Source organism: Coregonus clupeaformis, chromosome 9, assembly GCF_020615455.1.
Source record: "Coregonus clupeaformis isolate EN_2021a chromosome 9, ASM2061545v1, whole genome shotgun sequence".
NCBI classification, from domain to species: domain Eukaryota; kingdom Metazoa; phylum Chordata; class Actinopteri; order Salmoniformes; family Salmonidae; genus Coregonus; species Coregonus clupeaformis.
The window spans coordinates 46150238-46173770 of NC_059200.1; the positions used below are offsets into that span (position 1 = coordinate 46150238).

The 23533-nt window shown below is 43.1% G+C and overlaps 1 protein-coding gene across 1 annotated transcript; it reads left to right on the forward strand.

The window, feature by feature from the left end:
* Positions 1-1501: 1501 nt before the first annotated feature.
* LOC121574039 (leucine--tRNA ligase, cytoplasmic) lies at positions 1502-23478 on the forward strand. The gene is made up of 32 exons (XM_041886577.2): positions 1502-1594; positions 1923-2044; positions 2150-2237; positions 2347-2427; positions 2532-2669; positions 2786-2947; positions 3991-4103; positions 4198-4261; positions 4843-4910; positions 5111-5336; positions 5510-5597; positions 10352-10428; positions 10558-10611; positions 10721-10861; positions 11047-11124; positions 11321-11406; positions 11644-11709; positions 11896-11978; positions 13056-13194; positions 13515-13727; positions 14707-14764; positions 14947-15010; positions 15580-15763; positions 15904-15994; positions 16090-16230; positions 16703-16843; positions 18524-18634; positions 19111-19221; positions 19667-19771; positions 20494-20589; positions 22338-22470; positions 22806-23478. The coding sequence occupies exons 1-32, from the start codon at positions 1589-1591 to the stop codon at positions 23009-23011; spliced, it is 3534 nt and encodes a 1177-aa protein (XP_041742511.2). The 5' UTR covers positions 1502-1588; the 3' UTR covers positions 23012-23478.
* Positions 23479-23533: the final 55 nt, after the last annotated feature.

Sequence of the window (23533 nt, forward strand, 5' to 3'; positions counted from 1 at the left end):
CTATCTTGGATCCTTGGGACGTCCCAACTCTGACGTTACCCCCATTGAAGTTGATATTGTAAATGATTAAGGTTAGAGTTTGATAAGGGTTAAGGTAAGGTTTAGAGATGGGGTTAGGGTTAGGTTTAAGTTTAGGTTATGGACGTCCCAAGGATTCCAGATAGCACTAACCGCAACATAACGGGCATGTCGTAAACCAATCAGCTGGCCAAGCCAAGGGGTTGTCACTAGTTATCACAGCCACACGGTCTATATCGTAAAAATTTATGAAAACAATAAAATAGCTTTTTGGTCTTAATTTAAGGTTAGGGTTGGGTTTAGCTATTTGTAGATGCGGTAACTAGTGACGACCAAGCCAAGGGGTAATCATCATTCAACTTTTGTAGGATTTCTCTGTAGTTTTGCAAATCTATTTAAAAATTACATTTCAAAGTTTCAATAATACTTAGTGGAGCCAGGCCAGGGTTGACTCTTGACTCAGTTGGTAGGAAACAAGTGGCCTAAATGCAGACCATGTCTAAAATCTTATCAAAATAATTTCACCCCTGTTAATTTTGGACAAATATATACATTTACATTTTAGCAGAAGCTCTTATCCAGAGCGACTTACAGTTAGTGAGTGCATACATTATTCAAAAAAAAAGTCATACCCCCCGTGGGAATTGAACCCACAACCCTGGCGTTGCAAACGCCATGCTCTACCAACTGAGCTACATCCCTGCCGGCCATTCCCTCCCCTACCCTGGATGACGCTGGGCCAATTGTGCACCGCCCCAATAACAAATGTCTATTTTCGTTTACAGTTGCAAAGCAGTTTAAAGCATTTCGCTACGATGTGCCCTAATGAACACGACATGAGAGGGGCAGCCATACTGAGAAATGAATTTAATGTTTACTGTTTTTTCACTGGAATAAAAAAAAACATTTAATCTCTACTGTTTTTCAGTGCAGGGACCAGTAGCCACCTGTGGCTTCACTGGTCTAATTATGATTAACAAACAAAAAAAGCATAAATATGTTGAAATCTTTAAAATAACAACTGCAGTAAATGAGAGAATAATGACCCAAAACTCCATGGCAAAGCAAATGTAGGCTAGCTAGTTGTCTCTAGCTTGAGTGCAAGTCTGTTTGTGCCATCATTCCAACTCCTTGTCACTCACTCATTGTCATATATATGGGCGGCAGGTAGCATAGTGGTTAAGAGCGTTGTGCCAGTAACCGAAAGGTCGCTGGTTCTAATCCCCGTGCTGACTAGGTGAAAAATCTGTTGATGTGCCCTTGAGCAAGGCACTTAACCCTAATTGCTCCTGTAAGTCGCTCTGGATAAGAGCGTCTGCTAAATGACTAAAATATATGTCCTATGTGTTGAATATTCTGATTGTCTTTTTGTACTCCAGAGAAAGTAGTCTGCATCCATTTGCTGTGAATGGGCACTCGCTTATACTACATCTCCCAGAAGTCTGCGTGGTGTGAATTAGCAGTCCATTGCAGTAGTGTACACGTCATCAGCCAAGTGCCGAAGCTGGTGGCGTGGGTTTTCTTGACATATTTTCAGTCTTGACCGTTTTCTGTATTTTTCTGAATCAAAATGACGGTATGTCGTGGCTACTTACTCCACTTTTGCATGTATGATGTTTTTCAGGTTTAATGCGAGTCATATTATGCATAGCTAGCCAACTACTTTGTTAGCTAGTACTTAGCTGCATTAGCATTAGCTAACTTGAACTCGCTTGCTAGCTAGAAGCTACTTAGAAAAGACGACACTAGTCAGCGGCAGGAGAGCTACGTCTGGCTATCTAGTTAACCTCTTCTATGGTTGAATTCATCATGTGCGGCTGATACGTCGAATGCTGACGCCTATTTGATGTTGTTTGATAATAATAATACATGTACATTTAAATTATACATTACATTGATTTTAGGAGCGAAAGGGAACAGCAAAGTTGGACTTCCTCAGAAAGATAGAGGAGGAAATCCAGCAGAAATGGGAGAAGGAAAGCACATTTGATTGTGATGCACCCACCACTATTGGGGAAAGCACAAAGTAAGTCTACTGGGACTGTTGTTGTTATGATCATCAACTCTCTATTTTAGTTTTCATGCCCACTTTTCCCAACCTAGTTCTAATGTACCACCCTCTCCTTTGTAGCAAAAACAAGTACTTTGTCAACTTCCCCTACCCTTACATGAATGGAAGGCTGCATCTTGGTCATACTTTCTGCCTTTCGAAGTGCGAGGTAAGATTTATATAGATTTGACTTATAGTACTAAATGTAAGTCTTCAAGATCCTCTGTGAAAGATTCATTTTACACTTTGCTCACATGTCTGTGTTTATTTCTTTGTAGTTTGCTGTTGGTTTCCAGCGCTTGAAAGGGAAGCAATGCCTATTTCCATTTGGGTTCCATTGTACAGGAATGCCAATCAAAGTGAGTTACTCTTAATCCCTTGCTTGCTGTGTACATCATACATGGTCATGGTTGGCAATTATTAAAGAGAAAAGAGAAACAGAAAAATGTATTTTAATCCACAGGCCTGTGCAGACAAGCTGAAGAGAGAGATGGAGGTTTACGGCAACCCACCACAGTTTCCGGATGAGGAGGAGGAGGAAGAAGAAAAGCCCAAGTTTGCAGATGAGTTCATCATCAAGGACAAAGCTAAGGGCAAAAAGGTGAACTTTTGATGCAAATTTCAATTGATCCTCTGCACTACTCATGTGCTTGGGGGAAATTGTTCCCATTCATTCACCATGTAATCTCATTGTAATCCCTTGTGTGTGATCATCAGAGCAAAGCAGTGGCAAAGGCTGGAGGGTCAAAGTTCCAGTGGGAAATTATGAAGTCTCTGGGGTTGAGTGACATGGAGATAGTGCCATTTGCCAATGCGGAGCACTGGCTGGAGTACTTCCCACCCCTGGCTGTGAAAGACCTGAAGATGATGGGTGTAAAGGTGAGTGATAATGACAAGAAACCAGTAAACTGAGCTTGTTTCTTTTATACTGTACCAGGAATCCTGATGTTAAAGGGTAGGTAGCAAAAACATAACATATGGATTTGTATTAGTATATGCATTTAAAAGTCAGAATGCAAAGTTACACCTCACTTTTCTATTTTTCAAGTTATTACATAAAACCGATCAAAATGCCAATGTCATGCCGGGAAATGTTTTTGCGTGGTGTGAATAATATGGAGGGCGCGGCAAGCCAGCCTATTCCCTATACTGTAAACTCCAACAGAAATAACGTAATGTATAACTTCAAATTAAACCAAATAGTTTGCACTCATTACTACTGGTTTCAATAAAATGTTCAGACAATTTACAAGCAAATAGTTTATGAATTCATTGTTACAAATTAGCTTGCAAGGTTGCTAGCCAACTTGCCTGCTAACGTTAGCCCTATTAGCCTGCTAACGTTAGCCCTACCAGCCAGTTGAGTCAGCCAGTTGCTATCAACACCTAGCTTACAAATACATTAAAGTAAAGCACATTTTGGGAAATGCATAACGGCATCTAACCAGTTATCAAATAATGTTACCGGTATATGCAGTTGCCTTAACCATCGCGATTGACCGGTAGTGACCACTGCTCTAGAAAGTTGAGTTCAGTCTCGTGCTTCTTTTTGTGGGCTAATATTTCTTCTGCTCGGCAGGCGGCAGTCTTGGGCTACTGCGCGCCTGCGCACAGCTTAGAGGGAACATTGATCTTGACTACAACTAAGTTACAAAGTCTTTGACCACACTGTGTTACTTTCTACACTTTAACTAATAGACATACATTTGTTTGATAACTGAATCCTAACTTGAGATCTCTGTTTGTAACGAATTTTCCTGCAAATCTCCCATTGACATCAATGTATGATTATTTGAAAGTTAAATGTGTGTGTCACAAGTTAAGATTCAGACCTAAATGTACAGATCAACAACCATGCATCAGTTCACTTTGAAAAAGTATTTCAGGTGCTGTCCAGGTTCTTAAGCATAATTATATTACAGGTGGACTGGCGACGCTCCTTCATCACAACCGATGTCAACCCTTTCTACGACTCCTTCGTGAAGTGGCAGTTCATCACCCTGAAAGAGAGGAAGAAAATCAAGTTTGGTAAAAGGTATGTTTAGAACTTGGAAAGGGTTATTATAACCATGTAATGCATAAGCCTTGTAGCATTATTACATTGAATTACATTCTATTACCTTTTGCAGGTATACCATCTACTCTCCAAAAGATGGACAGCCATGTATGGACCATGACAGGCAGACTGGAGAGGTAAGATTTTCTGGCCACTACATGACATTTTATTCATGCTTCGGAAACAACAGGTAACAATGGAATGCTTACTTACTTACTTCACAACAATGCAGAGAGAAAGAATATTGAGAAAGAATAGAAAAGTATACTATATACACGGGGTACCCGTACCGAGTCGATGTGCAGGGGTACGAGGTAATTGAGGTAGATATGTACATATAACTAGGAATAAAGTGACAGATAATAAACAGTAGCAGCAGCGTATGTGATGAGTCAAAAATGTAGTGCAAAAAGGAACAGTGCAGATAGTCCGGGTAGCTATTTGGTTAATTATTTAACTAACGATTTAGTAGTCTTATGGCTCGGAGGTAGAAGCTGTTCAGGGTCCTGTTGGTTCTAGACTTGGTGCATCGGTACCACTTGACGTGCTCTAGCAGAGGGAACCGTCAATGACTTGGGTGGTTGGAGTTAGACCATTTTTAGGGACTTCCTCTGACACTGCCTGTAATAGATGTCCTGGATGGCAGGGACATAATCTCAATGAGGTGTGTCCCTCTGTTGTGTGACTGCAGCTCTGTAATAAAGTCTTTACATTCTAGGGAGTTGGACCACAGGAGTATACCCTCATCAAGATGAAGGTTGTAGAGCCCTACCCTGCAAAACTAAGGTACTGTATGTAGCAGACTAGACATACTATATTTTTAGCATGACCTACATTGTCATTGATATTATATACAATCAACTTTGTTACATTTTAGACATAGCAGTTTGTCCTCATAGCAGGTAACATTTGTTGCTACTTGGGGAAAGACTTCCTTCCACCTTCTGCAAATACTCTTCTGAAAACTGTTCCCCTGTTACCCTCAGTGGTCTTAAAGGCAAGAACATCTTCTTGGTGGCAGCTACTCTCAGACCAGAGACCATGTTTGGCCAGACTAACTGCTGGGTCCATCCTGACATCAAGTACATAGCCTTTGAGATGGCCAGTGGAGACGTGTTCATTAGCACAAGGAGGTCGGCTAGGAACATGTCTTACCAAGGCTTCACCAAGGAGAACGGCAAGGTTACAGTGATCATGGATGTGCTGGGAAAGGTGTGCACATTTAAATTACATCCTTATGTGTAAGTGTCTGCACACACACACTTATGCCGCAATCATGTAACTTATATAGCCTGAGTACCCTCTGACACACGCACACAGTGCACACTTTATGAGTTTGACCACACACACTCATATTGGTAAATGTATTTTTACCTTCTCTGTAGGATATTCTTGGATGTGCTCTTAGTGCCCCGCTAACGTCTTACCGGACCATCTATGCTCTGCCCATGCTTACCATCAAGGAGGACAAAGGTATTTGAATAAAGTCTTGAGAATGCTCCAAATACAGCTTTTTAACTACATCCGTCCTGTCTCTGCTCCAGTAGATTGAGACAGGCCTTGAGGCATTCCTCCTCCTTTTGAAGAACTAAAGTGAGGGAGCCATAAGTCATTGTAGAGCACAGTAAACATTGCTGAAATGGAGTACAACGATGACGGTTACTTTTATAATTTTTCTTTTTTATTAGGGGGTAGATCAGCTTTAATATTGCAGATTGTGGCTTCCATCAATGTAATTACCTGCATCATTTCCTTTTTGTGTGTGTGTATATATATATATATACATACATACATACATACATACATACAGTTGAAGTCGGAAGTTTACATACACTTAGGTTGGAGTCATTAAAACTTGTTTTTCAACCACTCCACAAATCTCCTGTTAACAAACTATAGTTTTGGCAAGTCGGTTAGGACATCTACTTTGTGCATGACACAAGTAATTTTTTCAACAATTGTTTACAGACAGATTATTTCACTTATAATTCACTGTATCACAATTCCAGTGGGTTAGAAGTTTACATACACTAAGTTGACTGTTCCTTTAAACAGTTTGGAAAATTCCAGAAAATGATGTCATGGCTTTAGAAGCTTCTGATAGGCTAATTGACATCATTTGAGTCAATTGGAGGTGTACCTGTGGATGTATTTCAAGGCCTACCTTCAAGCGCAGTGCCTCTTTGCTTGAAATTATGGGAAAATCAAAATAAATCAGCCAAGACCTCCGAATAAAAATTGTAGACCTTCACAAGTCTGGTTCATCCTTGGGAGCAATTTCCAAACGCCTGAAGGTACCACGTTCATCTGTACAACCAATAGTACGCAAGTATAAACACCATGGGACAACGCAGCCGTCATACCGCTCAGGATGGAGACGCGTTCCGTCTCCTAGAGATGAACGTACTTTGGTGCAAAAAGTGCAAATCAATCCCAGAACAACAGCAAAGGACCTTGTGAAGATGCTGGAGGAAACAGGTACAAAAGTGTCTATATCCACAGTAAAACGAGTCCTATATCGACATAACCTGAAATGCCGCTCAGCAAGGAAGAAGCCACTGCTCCAAAACCGCCATAAAAAAGCGTGTGCGAGCAAGGAGGCCTACAAACGTGACTCAGTTACACCAGCTCTGTCAGGAGGAATGGGCCAAAATTCACCCAACTTATTGTGGGAAGCTTGTGGAAGGCTACCTGAAACGTTTGACCCAAGTTAAACAATTTAAAGGCAATGCTACCAAATACTAATTGAGTGTAAACTTCTGATCCACTGGGAATGTGATGAAATAAATAAAAGCTGAAAGAAATCATTATCTTTACTATTATTCTGACATTTCACATTCTTAAAATAAAGTTGTGATCCTAACTGACCTAAGACAGGGAATTTTTACTAGGATTAAATGTCAGGAATTGTGAAAAACTGAGTTAAATTTTTTTGCCTAATGTGTATGTAAATTTCCGACTTCAACTGTGTGTGTGTATATATATATATATATATATTTTTTTTGTATATATCTTCCTTTATTATTTTCCCCTAACCCTACCACTCCTCCCCTAATTGAAGTAAACTAATGGACAACAACACTTAGGCTTCTACTTCCAGCTTATACATTCTACAGTGCATTCGGGAAGTATTCAGACCCTTTGACCTTTTCCACATTTTGTTACGTTACTGCCTTATTCTAAAATTGATTAAATTGTATTCTTCTCTCATCAATTTACACACAATACCCCATAACGACAAAGCAAAAACAGGTTTAGACATTTTTGCAAATTGATAAAAGAAAACATCACATTTACATAAGTATTCAGACCCTTTACTTAGTACTTTGTGGAAGCACCTTTGGCAGCGAATCTTCTTAGGTATGACGCTACAAGCTTGGCAAACCTGTATTTGGGGAGTGTTTTGATGATTTTCTCCGGTATCAAGTAATTCAGGTGCAAGAGAATAGTTAAACACTTCGATGGAGAGTTGGTACCAAGTATTTAATATTACAGAACCGGATTCAGCATAAGTAAGTTGCACCTCGTTATCTGAATGACAAAATCTCTGTTTATATACGGCTTTGTAAGCTAATTCCATCCAACAGTTGCCAGCCATTATTGAGTGTCACTCCCAACAACAATAGTATCATCTTTCAACCCAGTCAGCTTGCACCCTAATAAAGATATTCCATCACGTACTCATTCTAAGATTAACACAAGTGGGCCCCCTAGACCTCCTTGGCCTGCATACCTTCTGGCACCCAACAGTGACATAAATAAATACATGGAATGTCCTATGCAGTTCATAATATCTAACATTAACTAATCCTGTATAAAAGACGTAATATCAGGGAGTTTCTCCCATTCTTCGCTGCAGATCCTCTCAAGCGCTGTCGGGCTGGATGGGGAGCGTCGCTGCACAGCTTTTTCAGGTCTCTCCAGAGATGTTAGATCAGGTTCAAGTCCAGACTCTGGCTGTGCCACTCAAGGACATTCAGAGACTTGTCCCGAAGCCACTCTTGTGTTGTCTTGGCTGTGTGCTTAGGGTTGTTGTCCTTTTGGAAGGTGAACCTTCGCCCCAGTCTGAAGTCTTGAGCGCTCTGGAGCAGGTTTTCATCAAGGATCTCTCAGTACTTTGCGATGTTCATCTTTCCCTCGATCCTGACTAGTCTCCCAGTCCCTGCCGCTGAAAACATCCCCACAGCATAATGCTCCCACCACCATGCTTCACCATAGGGATGGTGCCAGGTTTCCTCCAGACGTGATGCTTGACTTTCAGGCCAAAGAGTTGAATCTTGGTTTCATCAGACCAGAGAATCTTGGTCTGAGAGTCCTTTATGTGCCTTTTGGCAAACTCCAAGCGGTCTGTCATGTGCCTTTTACTGAGGAGTGGCTTCTGTCTGGCCACTCTACCATAAAGGCCTGATTGGTGGAGTGCTGTAGAGATGGTTGTCCTTCTGGAAGGTTCTCCCATCTCCGCAGAGGAACTCTAGAGCTCTGTCATAGTGACAATCGGGTTCTTGGTCACCTCCCTGACGAAGGCCCTTCTCCCCCAATTGCTCAGTTTGGCCAGGCAGCCAGCTCTAGGAAGGGTCTTGGTGGTTCCAACCTTCTTCCATTTAAGAATGATGGAGGCTACCGTATTCTTGGGGACCTTCAATGCTGCAGAAATGTTTTGGTACCCTTCCCCAGATCTGAACCTTGACACAATCCTGTCTCGGAGCTCTAATGGACAATTCCTTCTACCTCATGGCTTGGTTTTTGCTTTGACATGCACTATCAACTGTGGGACCTTTTTTATTTTATTTTTTATTTTACCTTTATTTAACTAGGCAAGTCAGTTAAGAACAAATTCTTATTTACAATGACGGCCTACACCGGCCAAACCCGGACGACGCTGGGCCAACTGTGGGACCTTATATAGACAGGTGTGTGCCTTTCCAAATCATGTCCAATCAATTTAATTTACCACAGGTGGACTCCAAGTTGTAAAAACATCTCAAGGATGATCAATGGAAACAGTATGCACCTGAGCTCAATTTCGAGTCTCTTACCAAAGGGTCTAAATACTTATGTAAAATAGGTATTTCTGTTTTTTATTTGTAATACATTTGCAAACATTTCTAAAAACCTGTTTTCACTTTGTCATTATGGGGTATTGTTTGTCGATTGATTAGGGGGACAAAATCATTTAATCCATTTTAGAATAAGGCTGCAATATAACAAAGTGGAAAAAGGTGAGTGGTCTGAATACTTTCCGAATGCACTGTATATACATTTATTTTACAATAGTTATCTTTTGTTTGATTTTAGGGCCATCCTTCAGCTACCCTCAACCCCTCCCATCTATCTCAGAACACCATCCAGTTTTTTTGTGTTTTTTTTTACTGTGCTGTGATGTTTCACAAAGTTCTGAACCTTTCTCATTGTTTCTACAGATTGTAAATTAAAGAAATATTTTTGCTAAGAGTATTATTATATTATTGATCGATTTGACTATGATTTTTCAAATCACCCAGCAGTGCTATTTGCAGAGTTAGCTCCAGGTAAATGTTGCAATTCTTCAGCCATTCCTGAACCTGTGACCAAAAACAAGCTACATATGGACAGTACCAAAACAAATGATCTAATGATTCTCTTCACAGCAAAATCTGCAAAGCTGGGATGGTTGTAAACCCCCTATATATATATATAACATTCTATTGGTTGCAAGAATTTTGTATAATAATTTAAATTGAAAAATTATACGTTTTGAATCCGGCGTCGTTTTGTGTTTCAGGTCATAAAACATGTGCCATGGAATCGGTACATCTATATGTCACAGCGGTGTATTTTTTGGTCCTTAAATTAAACTGGTCTACTTTTTTATTTATTAATTTTCTTTAATGCAGGGCTGACAGACAAGTTCGGTGACAGTTACTGATGTACACCTGAGGGGATGCTGCACACAACTCACACAGCATTGCTCTTGGATTGCCACTTTTGCTATGAGTCATTACAATTAATTATTTTGGTCCGCTTTGCTCCAGGCATTGATGCATCTGCATCAATATGGTCTGACTGAATTGAAATGTCAGAATACAGATATCTATGGCTTTGTTCTCTCTCTAATGCACAACATCCTGTGTTTGATAGAGAAGGCAATGACATTCTCTGAGGCCACAGCAGGGGCATTTCTTGTGTTTGTAGATGTTGTTGGTTGTGTTTGTCATGTGACTTAGGTCCACTTGTTTTGTGACTCCCAGGCACTGGAATTGTCACCAGCGTACCGTCCGATGCACCTGATGACATCGCTGCCCTCAGGGATATCAAAAAGAAACAGGTGACACTAACAGTACTAACTGTACAAAACTCGTTTGTGGCTACTGGTCTATTTTAGTTAACCTATGCATTGCAACATATGTGTTTTGGTCATTGAATTAATTGGAGATCGCTTGGATTCCTCTTATAGGCCCTGAGAGAGAAATATGGTATCGAAGACAAGATGGTCCTACCTTTTGAGCCAGTAAGCTGAAGTCACACTGACACCCTTGCCTCTCACATCCTTTATCTGATCCTAAATTATCAGACAGTGCAGTGTGTGCCTAATATTCACTGCTGCCCTACTTCTCCAGGTGCCCATCATTGAGATCCCTGGCTATGGGAACATGTCTGCTCCTCTGGTGTGTGACGAGTTGAAGATCCAGAGCCAAAATGACCGTGAGAAGCTGGCAGAGGCCAAGGAGAAGGTCTACCTCAAGGGCTTCTATGAAGGGGTGAGTCCTAATGGCTACACGTAACATCTCAACTATGCATACATGTAATACAATACAACTTTATTTATCCCCGTTGGACAGTTATGGATATTGAGGGCTATAGATGTGCATCAGAGGTATACAACAACATACAATAGTATATGAAAAATCATCATCCACATATTCTCTGATTTTTCTTTTCTCAGATCATGCTAGTTGAAGGCTACAAGGGCCAAAAGGTGCAGGATGTCAAGAAACCCATCCAGAAGATGATGGTGGAGAAGGTACCCTGGTTGAAATCAATTATTTTGATACCAATCTATTTATTGCGTTCATGTTTATTCTCTGCAACTATGTTGTTTGTTTACAATGTGGGCTGTATGCTAATGTTGGTTCTTTCTCTGACATGTATGATGTGTTTGATATGTTTCATTGATATGTCTCTCTGTTTTCAAACCTGTATCTCTACCAATGTTCCAGGGCCAAGCTTTGATCTACATGGAGCCAGAGAAGCAGGTGATGTCACGCTCTGCAGACGAGTGTGTGGTGGCACTATGCGACCAGTGGTGAGTGTGTGGGCCTGATGGGAGCCTCTGAAAGCTAGCCTGAAAATACACACTGATTATTGCAGTTTTTCTGTATTGTGTATATATATATATTCACTGAAACAATGGTGAAACGGAGCGATATTCAGTGTGGATCCAAGGCTACCGGACAGCATAGGCAAGTCTCTAAGGGTAATTATTAGAGAAACTGAACATTTCTGAGCTAAATTCTTAAAGTAGGTGGTGTCCGTCTGACAGGTATCTGGATTATGGAGACAAAGAATGGAAGCAGCAGGCCATGGAATGCCTGAAGCCACTGGAGACGTGAGTTATTCCGCTGTTCTGTTGCTCAACTACCCCAGCTCTCTTCAGTGATTATACTCTGCCACCGCTAACAAGCTCCTTGTCAAAGTAACGTGTCAGTGTGTTGAGGATTTCGTTGGCTGTGTGTCCATCTGGTCAATGCGACTATGTTCAAACTGTGCTTCCTGTATGTGTTTTACTCTTTAGGTTCTGTGATGAGACGAGGAAGAACTTTGAGGCCACTCTGGACTGGCTCCAGGAGCACGCCTGCTCTCGTACCTACGGCCTGGGTGAGGAGGGTGACGGGGGGGTTGAGGAAGAGGGTGACGGGAGGTTGAGGAAGAGGGTGACGGGGGGTTGAGGAGGAGGGTGACGGGGGGCTGAGGAGGAGGGTGACGGGGGGTTGAGGAAGAGATTGACGGGGGGTTGAGCAAGAGATTGACGGGGGGTTGAGGAAGAGGGTGACGGGAGGTTGAGGAAGAGGGTGACGGGGGGTTGAGGAGGAGGGTGACGGGGGGCTGAGGAGGAGGGTGACGGGGGGCTGAGGAGGAGGGTGACGGGGGGCTGAGGAGGAGGGTGACGGGGGGTTGAGGAAGAGATTGACGGGGGATTGAGGAAGAGATTGACGGGGGGTTGAGGAAGAGATTGACGGGGGGTTGAGGAAGAGATTGACGGGGGTTGAGGAAGTGATTGAGAGGGGGTTGAGGAGGAGGGTGACGGGGGTTGAGGAGGAGGGTGACGGGGGGTTGAGGAGGAGGGTGACGGGGGGTTGAGGAAGAGATTGACGGGGGGTTGAGGAAGAGATTGACGGGGGGTTGAGGAGGAGGGTGACGGGGGGTTGAGGAGGAGGGTGACATGGGGAGGGGGACAGGGGATACGCGGCAGGCTCCGTGGAGTTTGGTGTCACAGCACAGCGGGTTCTGTGCAGAGCCAGGAGGTTTTACTGACCATGTGACCTGACAAAACTCTGGGCCTAGTTATAGCTTTAAAATATAGTCTGTAACTCGAGCCCTAGGTAGTCACATTGTCAGAAAACATTCTGGGACATCTCACGTCCAGAGCACGTCTTTTGAGACCATCAGTAACCATTCAGAGGCTTTTTGGGATGGTGTAAAAGTGAGGTGATTTGCATGGGCTTAAGATGGAGACAAAATACCCACAATAAAGAAGCGTGTTTTAGTAAGTCATGTGCCAAACTGCAGGAAGGACACGTTTCACATGCTTAATGATCGGTTTTCCATTTCATTGGTGGACTCAGCATGTTAAGCCATAGTAATGATATGATAAGCATATCCCTTACCGTTCACACTAGGTGGTTGAGTGTTTTTCTTTCTTCCTTTTTTTGTCCCGTGTGCTTGTTGCCATAGGTACAAGGTTGCCATGGGACCAGCAGTGGCTGATCGAGTCCCTGTCTGACTCAACCATTTACATGGCCTACTACACCGTGGCTCACTTCCTCCAGGGGGGAGTGCTCAACGGACAGGGACCCTCGCCTCTAGGGATCAAGTATGCGCCACTCTACTCTCACATGGTCTTCTTATTTAGTGGCAATAGGCATCTGTAGATGCAGACGGAAGACATTATAGCACGTTCGGATGTCCTTTTCAACACATTATTGCAAAGGAGAAAGTTTGTATTGTAGTAGTTGGAGATGTATATGATCATAATGTACTGTTTTGCACATGCATACCTTTTCGAGGAAGAGGACAAATGCACTGTGCCAGAGTTTTAAATCCCTTGCTATTGCCCGATAGTTGGTTATAGATACAGTACTATTGGGGCCACTTCATAATCTTGAGTCTGTGCCTGTGCTCTCTCTCTGTAAGGCCAGAGCAGATGACCAGGGAGGTGTGGGACTTCATTTTCTTTAAGAGCTCTCCCTTCCCCAAGACGGACATCCCCAAGGAGCACCTGCAGAGGCTGAGGAGGGAGTTTGAGTACTGGTACCCCGTTGATGCCCGTGTGTCTGGGAAGGACCTGGTGCCCAACCACCTGTCCTATTACCTGTACAACCACGTGGCCATGTGGCCCAACGACAGGTGAGACGAACCACCCGCCTACCTGCCTCTCTCTGGTGCTAGGGCTGCAGCAGGGGTACAAGTCAGGTATTAATATAATAGTTTCGATTTAAACGTTTACATGCTTTGCAAGAAGAACGATTTCCCTAATGATCTTGTTTACATGCCACATCTGAAATAAGGCTACCTGATCGGATTTTGATAAATGCACAAAATCGCCAGTCAAAATAAACATTCTAGCACAGCGGCCATGTTATTTTTGGGAAGTCTATTTGATTCTGAGTTCGGACATATGAAGTTTGTATGTGAAAACTTTTTTGAAGATGCATACTTTCAGTTTTTCCGAACTCACTTCACTTGCACATAAGCATAGAGAGGCTTGCGCTACTGGTGCTAGCACGTGCAGATAAAATACACTGCTGCAGTTGACCTGGTCTACGTTGGCTGACGTAGCCTCGCAAGCCAATCACAGAATGTGACGACAAAACTGAAGCAAATCGTACAATCTGTCCAGGTTGATATCAAGATAATTTGGTAACATCGCACAGTGTGACGTAATAATCGTAAAAGACTGAATCCGATGTACATTGTAGGAAAGCTAGAGCTGGGACGATAATCCATAAATTATCAAAACCGACTGAACCGACCGTTTATCGTTTTACTGATATCAATAATAACGATAAGTAGCCTTTAGTAGAGTTTGAAATGAAACGAGACAATTGTAGCCACAACATTCAAAGTAGTAGTTTTAAGGGTAATATAAAAAAGTAACTGTTGCACATTGTTATAAACTTATCGTTCAACTTATCGTTATTGTGATAATTCAGTACATTTATTGCGATATGGATTTTTGTCCATATCGCCCAGCTTTAAGCCTAATGGAAATTCACTGCAGGGTCTAACCAGTTATGGGTAAGGCGCTGTGCAGATTGTATGGGTGGTAAGACAATCTCTCCAAAGATTCCTTTGAATTTGATGGAGATTATCTTTGTGTACACAGCGGAAAATGGCCGCAGGCAGTCCGAGCCAATGGTCACCTGTTATTGAACTCTGAAAAGGTGCGTTTTCCCTTTTTCCTTCTCAAAAATTGATTTTGTTAACTGCAATGAACTCTCCTTTTTCTCTGTCTCCTGCTCTGGGATGATGGGAGCGGTGTGTTTGATGTTGTCTGAAGACGTCAGTGTCTTACACAACAAGTGTGTGTGTGTGATCCTCCAAACGTCTGTGTTTTATTCATCAGATGTCTAAATCCACGGGCAATTTCCTCACTCTGAGTGATGCCATCGCCAAGTTCTCTGCTGACGGTAAGCATTCCAGCCTCTTAACGCAATGCTTCCTAATTACTAGGAAGCTTTATGAGAGGAACAGTCGTTATTTTAGACTTTTCTCCGGAAGTCATTAGCATAATCAATTAGTCATTCTTTACTTCTGTATGTTTCCTTCTATTTCTCCTCTGATGGGAGGGTGGCTTGCTTTATTTGAGGAAGAGGAAGGGGGAGCAGAGCAGTGGGGATGGCGTCTCCTGCCTTCCTTTTGACCACCTCTTCCTACTTGATACCATCTGTCCCAGAGTGGTGATGGGAGATGAGTCATTTTCAGTTGATGCCATGCCTGAGGCTGAGTGCTTCGTTCTGGTTATTTATGTAGAAGTTGGACTGCCTTCACATACTTTTGTAGAAGACAGGAGGGGGGATGGAGGGGACATTTTGTGAAGCTCTGACTGTTATTATGCATCATTATACAAATTGCTAAAACTCAGCTTTTAGTGTCGAAGTGCTTGTTTCTAGCAGTGCGGCTGTAATACAGTGTGTTTGTGTGTGTGTGCCCTGAGTGTTAAACACAGTCTTACCATGTTGTGTGTGCCTTTGCCCAGGGATGCGCATGGCCCTGGCGGACGCGGGAGACACAGTGGAAGACGCTAACTTTGTGGAGGCCATGGCCGACGCTGGCATCCTGCGCCTCTACACCTGGGTGGAGTGGGTCAAGGAGATGATAGCCAATCAGAACAACCTAAGGACCGGGCCAGCCGACACCTTCAATGACCGCGTGTTTGCCAGGTGCAGTACTTTACAATGTCCAATGAGACTAAATTAGTGTGGAATCGTCATCCAAACTTCAACTAATAGATCTCCAGCGAGGAGAAATGTCTGACCGTAGCATAGTTCTAAGACTTGTTGACTTCTTTCCCCCTGTTCAGTGACATGAATGCAGGCATCATCAAGACAGAGCAGCACTATGAGAGGATGATGTACAAGGAGGCGTTGAAGAGCGGCTTCTTTGAGTTCCAGGTAACAATCTGACATCTGTCAGTGTTTGGGCTGTGTGCAGTGTTCCCAATCACCGGTGATGAGACCCTAAACTCTGTGCGTGTGTGTCCTGGCAGGCGGCCAAGGATAAGTACAGGGAGCTGGCCATCGAGGGGATGCACCGGGACCTGGTGTTCCAGTTCATTGAGAAGCAGACCCTGCTGCTGGCCCCCATCTGCCCACACCTCTGTGAACACACCTGGGGTCTCATGGGCAAGGTAAGGGCTCACAATATGACAACCTCTAAAGGCCATGCGTCCATATCAGAACCTTGAGGGCGGCAGGTAGCTTAGTGGGTAAGAGCGTTGTGCCAGTAACCGAAAGGTCGCTGGTTCTAATCCCCGAGCTGACTAGGTGAAAAATCTGTCGATGTGCCATTAAGCAAGCACTTAACCCTAATTGCTCATGTAAGTCGCTCTGGATAAGAGCGTCTGCTAAATGACTAAAATGTAAATGTAAATGAAAGGCTGTACTTTGTTTCCGAATATCAACACATTTGAATAGGTTATGCATGTACATACTGTAACTATATTTTCTATACAGTTTCCCTTTTCGTAGTCCTGTAACTTTTTGCTTTAATTAAAGGATGTAGAATCAGCTTTCCCTACTCAAGTTGGAACCACAACCCCCCCAAAAAAAGGTTGTCGTGGACATAAATATCACCATAATGCCCCATCCTCTCTCCCCCAGACTGTCTCTCTGATGAAAGCATTGTGGCCCGTGGCAGGTCCAGTAGACGAGGTGCTGATGCGCTCTTCTCAGTACGTCATGGAGACAGCCCATGACCTGAGAATACGCCTCAAGGCCTACCTGGCACCCCCCAAGAGCAAGGTAAGACCTAGAGCTACTTGCAGCCCCACTAGAGCAAGGTCACATTAACGCTCCGTGCTCTGCCAAGGTGCGGAGAGATCTGGGCACAACAGCCAACTGGGAACTAGCCATTTTATTGCAATGACAAAACGTTTATACCAGTACCACAGTAATAGAGTGAGTGAATATTAATGTCTAAGTGCTTTATGGAGCTGAACTAAGTTTTGAAATGTACCTTTTGTGGTTAGTGTTGATGAATAGCCTAGTTGTTAAATGGGACATAATAGTCCTGCAGAATCTTCTCCCTTTCACAGAGCACAGTGAGCCAGAAAACAAGTCTCTTCATTAAACCATGAATATACCAGCGTTGGCCACAGGCAAATCTCACTAAGTTGTGCAGCCATTACGCAATAGTGACATTTAGATCTCATTGTTTAGTCATGTTCTCACAGCACTGCAGAGACCAATGAGCTCTCTCTCTCTGCAGTCCTAGACAGTTAAAATGTGAGCCTGAAGTTATAGCCTATCAGTGTGTAGTAGGCTGTTTTATTGACATGCATGTATGGCGGAGCGCTATATATTCTTATCTTCTAGCATGTATGTTTTTTCAACCTTGTCTACATTTTGACATGCAGATCAGTATGTTATATTTGTTTTATATTTCAACCCTGAGTTTCCATTAGTAAGTGCCTGGAGGCAGCAGGGAGCACAGATATCCTATAATTCATATATGGTTGTGGCTATATGTAATTCTATGGCAAAGGAGTATATTATTAACAACTTGAAAGCGCTCTCTTTCATAGATTTTATTGGAGTTGTCCTTGTTTTTTACAACAACATTTGAAGTTGTATACTTTCAGCCAGGACTCAATCGGAAATTACCTATACATTTCAATCGCACTATAATGCTGAACTTCTGCGATACGGATTGAATCGAGCCCTTAGTGACCATCAGTGAGAACCGCTCTACTTCAAAGAGACATATTTAGAGACCATTAGACTAGCTGTAGCATCCTACCATGGGGACTAGACATATTTAATGTATGGTTCACACACACCCTCCACTACTCATCTGAGAAGAGAGAAAAAAAAGAGCGTGATGGCAAAGTGTCCAGCATGGTAACTAGAAGAGATTTTTTTTTTTTTTTTTTTAGTCATTTAGCAGACGCTCTTATCCAGAGCGACTTACAGAAGCAATTAGGGTTAAGTGCCTTGCTCAAGGGCACATCGACAGATTTTTCACCTAGTTGGCTCGGGGATTAGAACCAGCGACCTTTCGGTTACTGGCACAACGCTCTTACCCACTAAGCTACCTGCCGCCCTGCTCAGCTGTCATGTAAAATGAGTTCACGGCTGCCCAGCTCCACTTGGCACTGAGACTAGTTCACACAGTAGCTTTTAGAGGGGGACAATGAATACTGCAGATAGGTTTCAGCAGATGGTGATCTTGTATAACGGAGCAGAGAGTAGGCTTGGCAGCATTAACTAGAGTGACTTTTCTCAGTCATGTCATGTTAACCCAGGCGGTGCGATAATGGATGTCAGGCTGGATCAGGACTGCCTGCTTTGATGAGCATCGCAGCCAGGGTAACGCTACTGCTGTTGTTTAATAAGACTGGAACAGTACTAGCAGGCTACTGCAGACTGACTGAGCTCTCTGTTTTCTGTCTGTGTGTCTGTGCCCATCCCTCCCCTCAACAGAAGGGCGACGTGAAGCCCCCGGCCAAGCCCTCCCACTGCACCATCTACGTGGCCAAGACGTACCCCTCCTGGCAGCACAGCGCTCTCTCGCTGCTGGGAAAACACTACAAGGCAAGTACCAACCCCCAGGAATCTGCTTGATAGGGAATCATACAAGGCAGACCGAGGGAATCTGGGGGAAAGAATCCACTATCCACTATGAACCTGACTCAACTAGGTTTTTAAGTCCCAAATGGCACCCTATTCCCTATGTAGTGCACTACCTTTTACCAGTGCCCATAGGCTGGGTCCTATAGGGCTCTGGTCTAAAGTAGTGCACTATATAGGGAATAGGGTGCCATTTGAGACATATCCTTAGTCTTTTTAGAAATAGATAGTTATAAAATGTATGTGAGTTCAAGATGTTCCCTCCTGTTGTTTTTGGGAGGAGTTGCTACAGAATGGAGAGACCCTGCTGTGATCTGCCCAAAAGCAGATAATGTAATTCTGCTGACAACCTGGAATCCCCCTGATGATAGACTCTGACACTCTCCCCCCTGTGCGTGCGTGTTCCTTGTGTGTGTTTGTTCTTCCCTGTGTGTGTTCAGAGCAACAAGGGAGCTCTGCCTGATAACAAGGTCATTGCCATGGAGCTTGGTGCCCTGCCGGAGCTCAAAAAGTACATGAAGAGAGTGATGCCATTCGTGGCCATGATCAAGGTGAGTCTGAGGACAGGAGGGTTGGCCCTTTTCCTCACCCCAGGGCCCTGGTCTGTACTCTGTGGGGGTGGGGGGGTCTCACTATAACACAGTTATAGGCTGACCTCTGCCAGGCTCTGCATTCTCACAAGGAGACTAATACAAATAAAAAACATCTCTCTGTACAGTTAGTAAGCACATTGAGGACAGGGTATCCTTCATTAGATCACTTGTATTCATACAGGGGCAGCACAACAGTGATTTGCTATCCTTGATCAGTGGTTCAGAGCTTAGCATGGTGTATTGCTAGACGTATGGCTGTGCCAAAGTGATCAAACAAACAAAATCTTCCAAGCCAGATGATTGCCTGTGTTGGGACTGTAAAACCGTACTGTATGTCAAACAAGTGGATGTGAACGTGAGGACATTAAGGCTAACTGCTGTGTGTGTGTGTTGTGTTTCTCAGGAAAACCTGGAAAAGAATGGTGCCAGGGTTCTGGACCTGGAACTGGAGTTTGACGAGCGAGCCGTGCTGCTGGAGAACATAGTTTATCTGACTAACTCTCTGGAGGTACACCAAATACACTTCCCTCACTTTCTCCCAGCACTGCATGTTTCATGGAATAAGTTGTGGAGAATAGGCTCTACAACCTGATATTAATTCTCTAACTCCTAGCCCCCTGGTAATCACTGAAACAAGTGCATACATCCAACAAGCCTTTGTTTTTAAACATCCCTTGTTCCTGTTGACTTCTCTTTTAGTTTGCCTGTCAATCTATCCCTCACCTCGAGAGTAGAATGCAGCTATTTTTATATGCCATACAGCCCTTTGTGTTTTATCAATCTAACCTCCTCATTCATTATCCATCCAAGCTAAGTCACCACTAGAGATGTGTACTTTATTACTACTGTATTAACTCCCATATTGACTAGAGTGATTCAGCCAGCCTGTGATGTTTATTTAGAGGCATTTATTGGCACACCAGGACGTCTAACTAACTGTATCTAGTTTGTGATCCCCTCTGTAGCCAGTCTCAATTGAAACAACAACCGTTGCCTTGAATGTGCAATCAGGGTAACTTTGCAGCAGTGCCAATCGCATCAGGATTTCAGGCTAATGCCACCTCTCTTTTATTTGCACTCCCCCTGTTCACCACAGTATGAATTCACAGCGCTCCAAACACACACTGCATGTCACACTGGCCCTATCAAATATTAAACTGCTGTGTTAATCGTTTCTCCCTCAATCTTTCTCTCTATCGCTCTTCCTCCTTCTCCTCTTTTCATCCCTAGCTTGATCAGATAGATGTGGTGTTCGCATCAGAGGCGGATGACAAAATAAAGGAGGACTGTTGCCCAGGGAAACCGTTCAGTGTCTTCAGATCCGAAGTAAATCCTGCCACTATTTCTGCTTGAGCAGCCCTCCATACAGAGAAACAGCTGGCAAATTGTAGATGCTCATTGCATCATTATAGTTGCATCAACATAGTTTTGAGAAATACCTTTTTATTTCTTTATTTTCAGACACTGGGTTTTTTCAAGGGTTTTAATTTATTTTTACTATTTTCTACATTGTAGAATAATAGTGAAGACATTAAATAACAAATATGGAATTATGTAGGAACCAAAAAAAGTGTTAAACAAATCAAAATATATTTGAGATTTTTCAAAGTAGCCACCCTTTGCCTTGATGACAGTTTTGCACACACATTCTCTCAACCAGCTTCACCTGGAATGCTTTTCCAACAGTCTTGAAGGAATTCCCACGTATGCTGAGCACTTGTTGGCTGCTTTACCTTCACTCTGCGGTCCAACTCATCCCAAACCATCTCAATTGGGTTGAGGTCTGTTTACTGTGGAGGCCAGGTCATCTGATGCAGCACTCCATCACTCTCCTTATTGGTCAAATAGCCCTTACACAGTCTGGAGGTGTGTTTTGGGTCATTGTCCTGTTGAAAAACAAATGTTAGTCCCACTAAGCGCAAACCAGATGGGATGGCGTATCGCTGCAGAATGCTGTGGTAGCCATGCTGGTTAAGTGTGCCTAAAATTCAAAATAAATCACAGACAGTTTCACCAGCAAAGCACACCCACACCATCACACCACCTCCTCCATGCTTCACGGTGGGAACCACACATGCGGAGATCACCCGTTCACCTACTCTGCGTCTCACTAAAACACCGCGGATGGAACCAAAAAACTCAAATTTGGACTCATCAGACCAAAGGACAGATTTCCACCAGTTTAATGTCCATTGCTCGTGTTTCTTGGCCCAAGCAAGTCTCTTCTTCTTATTGGTGTCCTTTGGTAGTGGTTTCTTTGCAGCAATTTGACTATGAAGGCCTGATTCACGCAGTCTCCTCTGAACAGTTGATGTTAAGATGTCTGTTACTTGAACTCTGTGAAGCGTTTATTTGGGCTGAGGTGCTGGTAACTAATGAACTTATCCTCTGCAGCAGAGGTAATTCTGGGTCTTCCTTTCCTGTGGCGGTCCTCATGAGAGCCAGTTTCATCATAGCGCTTGATGGTTTTTGCGACTGCACTTGAAGAAACTTTCAAAGTTCTTGTAATTTTCCGTATTGACTGACCTTTGTGTCTTAATGTAATGATGGACTGTCGTTTCTCTTTGCTTATTGGAGCTGTTCTTGCCATAATATGGACTTGGTCTTTTACCAAATAGGCCTATGTTCTGCACCTACCTTGTCACAACACAACTGATTGGCTCAAACGCATTAAGAAGGAAAGAAATTCCACAAATTAACTTTGAACAAGGCACACCTGTTAATTGAAGTGCATTCCAGGTGACTACCTCATGAAGCTGGTTGAGAGAATGCTAAGAGTGTGCAAAGCTGTCATCAAGGCAAAGAGTGGCTCAAAATATAATCTCAAATATAAAATATATTTTGATTTGTTTAACACTTTTGCTTACTACATGATTCAATATGTGTTATTTCATAGTTTTGATCTCTTCACTATTATTCTACAATGTGAAAAATTGTTAAAATAAAGAAAAACCCTGGAATGAGTAGGTGTGTCCAAACTTTTGACTGGTACTGTATGTCTGTATAATGATTTGAACACTTGATGAATGATGCATTTAGTTCAGACCAGTGAGCTGTGTATTTGTGTCCCCTAGCCGGGTGTGGCAGTGTCCCTGCTCAACCCCCAGCCATCCAACGGTCTCTTCACCACCACCATTGACATCCGACAGGGCGACAGCAGAGACAGCATCATCCGCAGACTATCCAAAGTCAACAGATTCATTAAAGGTATATTATTAAACCCCTAAAGACCTTGCGACTTCACTGCTTTCCTATTGATACCGTGTAATTGAACCATATTTTATCATGGTTTGTTAATAGCCTGCCCTGGGCTATTGCGGTTTCCTTGAGTTCACTTTTAAAGTTAGTTTTACTGAGGGAGTATACATTGTTCGTTTAGCTGTACTAATTGTTTGTCTAGTAGTAATTAGATGAGTACCCTACTCTTAGTTTCCATACAGTAACTTCTGATCATACAATTAGCTGTTCAACATGTCTCCTGTTATGTCCTGTAGACCTGATTTGAAGTTAAGCATTTACAAGGTCTTCCTGTCCCCTTGCAGACCTGTCCAAAGTGAAGCTAATGCGCTTTGAGGACCCTGTCTTGGGGCCTCGCCAGGTTCCCATCCTGGGGAGGGAGGAGCAGGGCAAGCTGCCTATCTCTGACAAGTCCTCCTTCGGCATCTGCCTGGCTGACAGGAAGGTCCTCATGACAGACAATGGCCTCAGCGTGGACATAGGAGACACCCTGGTGTACCTGGTACAATAGAGCACAAGACTTGGGCCTGTTTTAATACTTTTACAATGCTTCCATCCTTGTGGAAATCACTGGTCTGACGAGGGCTAATCTCATAGATATCAGTAATTATCTAAAGGAAGGTAGGAAGGATGCATTTGAACAGGCCCCTGCTCTCTGTGTAGAGGGGTGGGACTGAAAAGCAGGAGGCTGTAGCAGAATGACAAGACAGCATTTTTCTGCTGTAGATGTTAGTATGTGCTCTATGGAACATACACAGCTCTGTGGGGAATAGCCAGGAAGTAGTCTTGCCTTTACCTTTTCTATTCAAAAATAGAATGTGTACTCGTCTTGTCCTCTCATCATATGTGAAATATAAAATGCAATTATGTTTCAGCACTTCAGTGTCTGTCATGATGTTTTAAGAAATGGACGAAAGTAGAGTAATTGTACAAGGTGACGCAAATTTTCCAAAATTAAATAAATACATCTTTAACGTATTTGGGTGGTGCATTTCTTTATTTTCATCCATATTGGAACATAATATGGCCCATA

Excerpts from the sequence above, each read along its gene's own strand:
- LOC121574039 (XM_041886577.2), top strand. Across the intron at positions 13,728-14,706 it reads GCCATGTGGCCCAACGACAG|CGGAAAATGGCCGCAGGCAG; the intron begins GTGAGACGAACC and ends TTGTGTACACAG. Across the intron at positions 19,222-19,666 it reads CATTCGTGGCCATGATCAAG|GAAAACCTGGAAAAGAATGG; the intron begins GTGAGTCTGAGG and ends TGTGTTTCTCAG.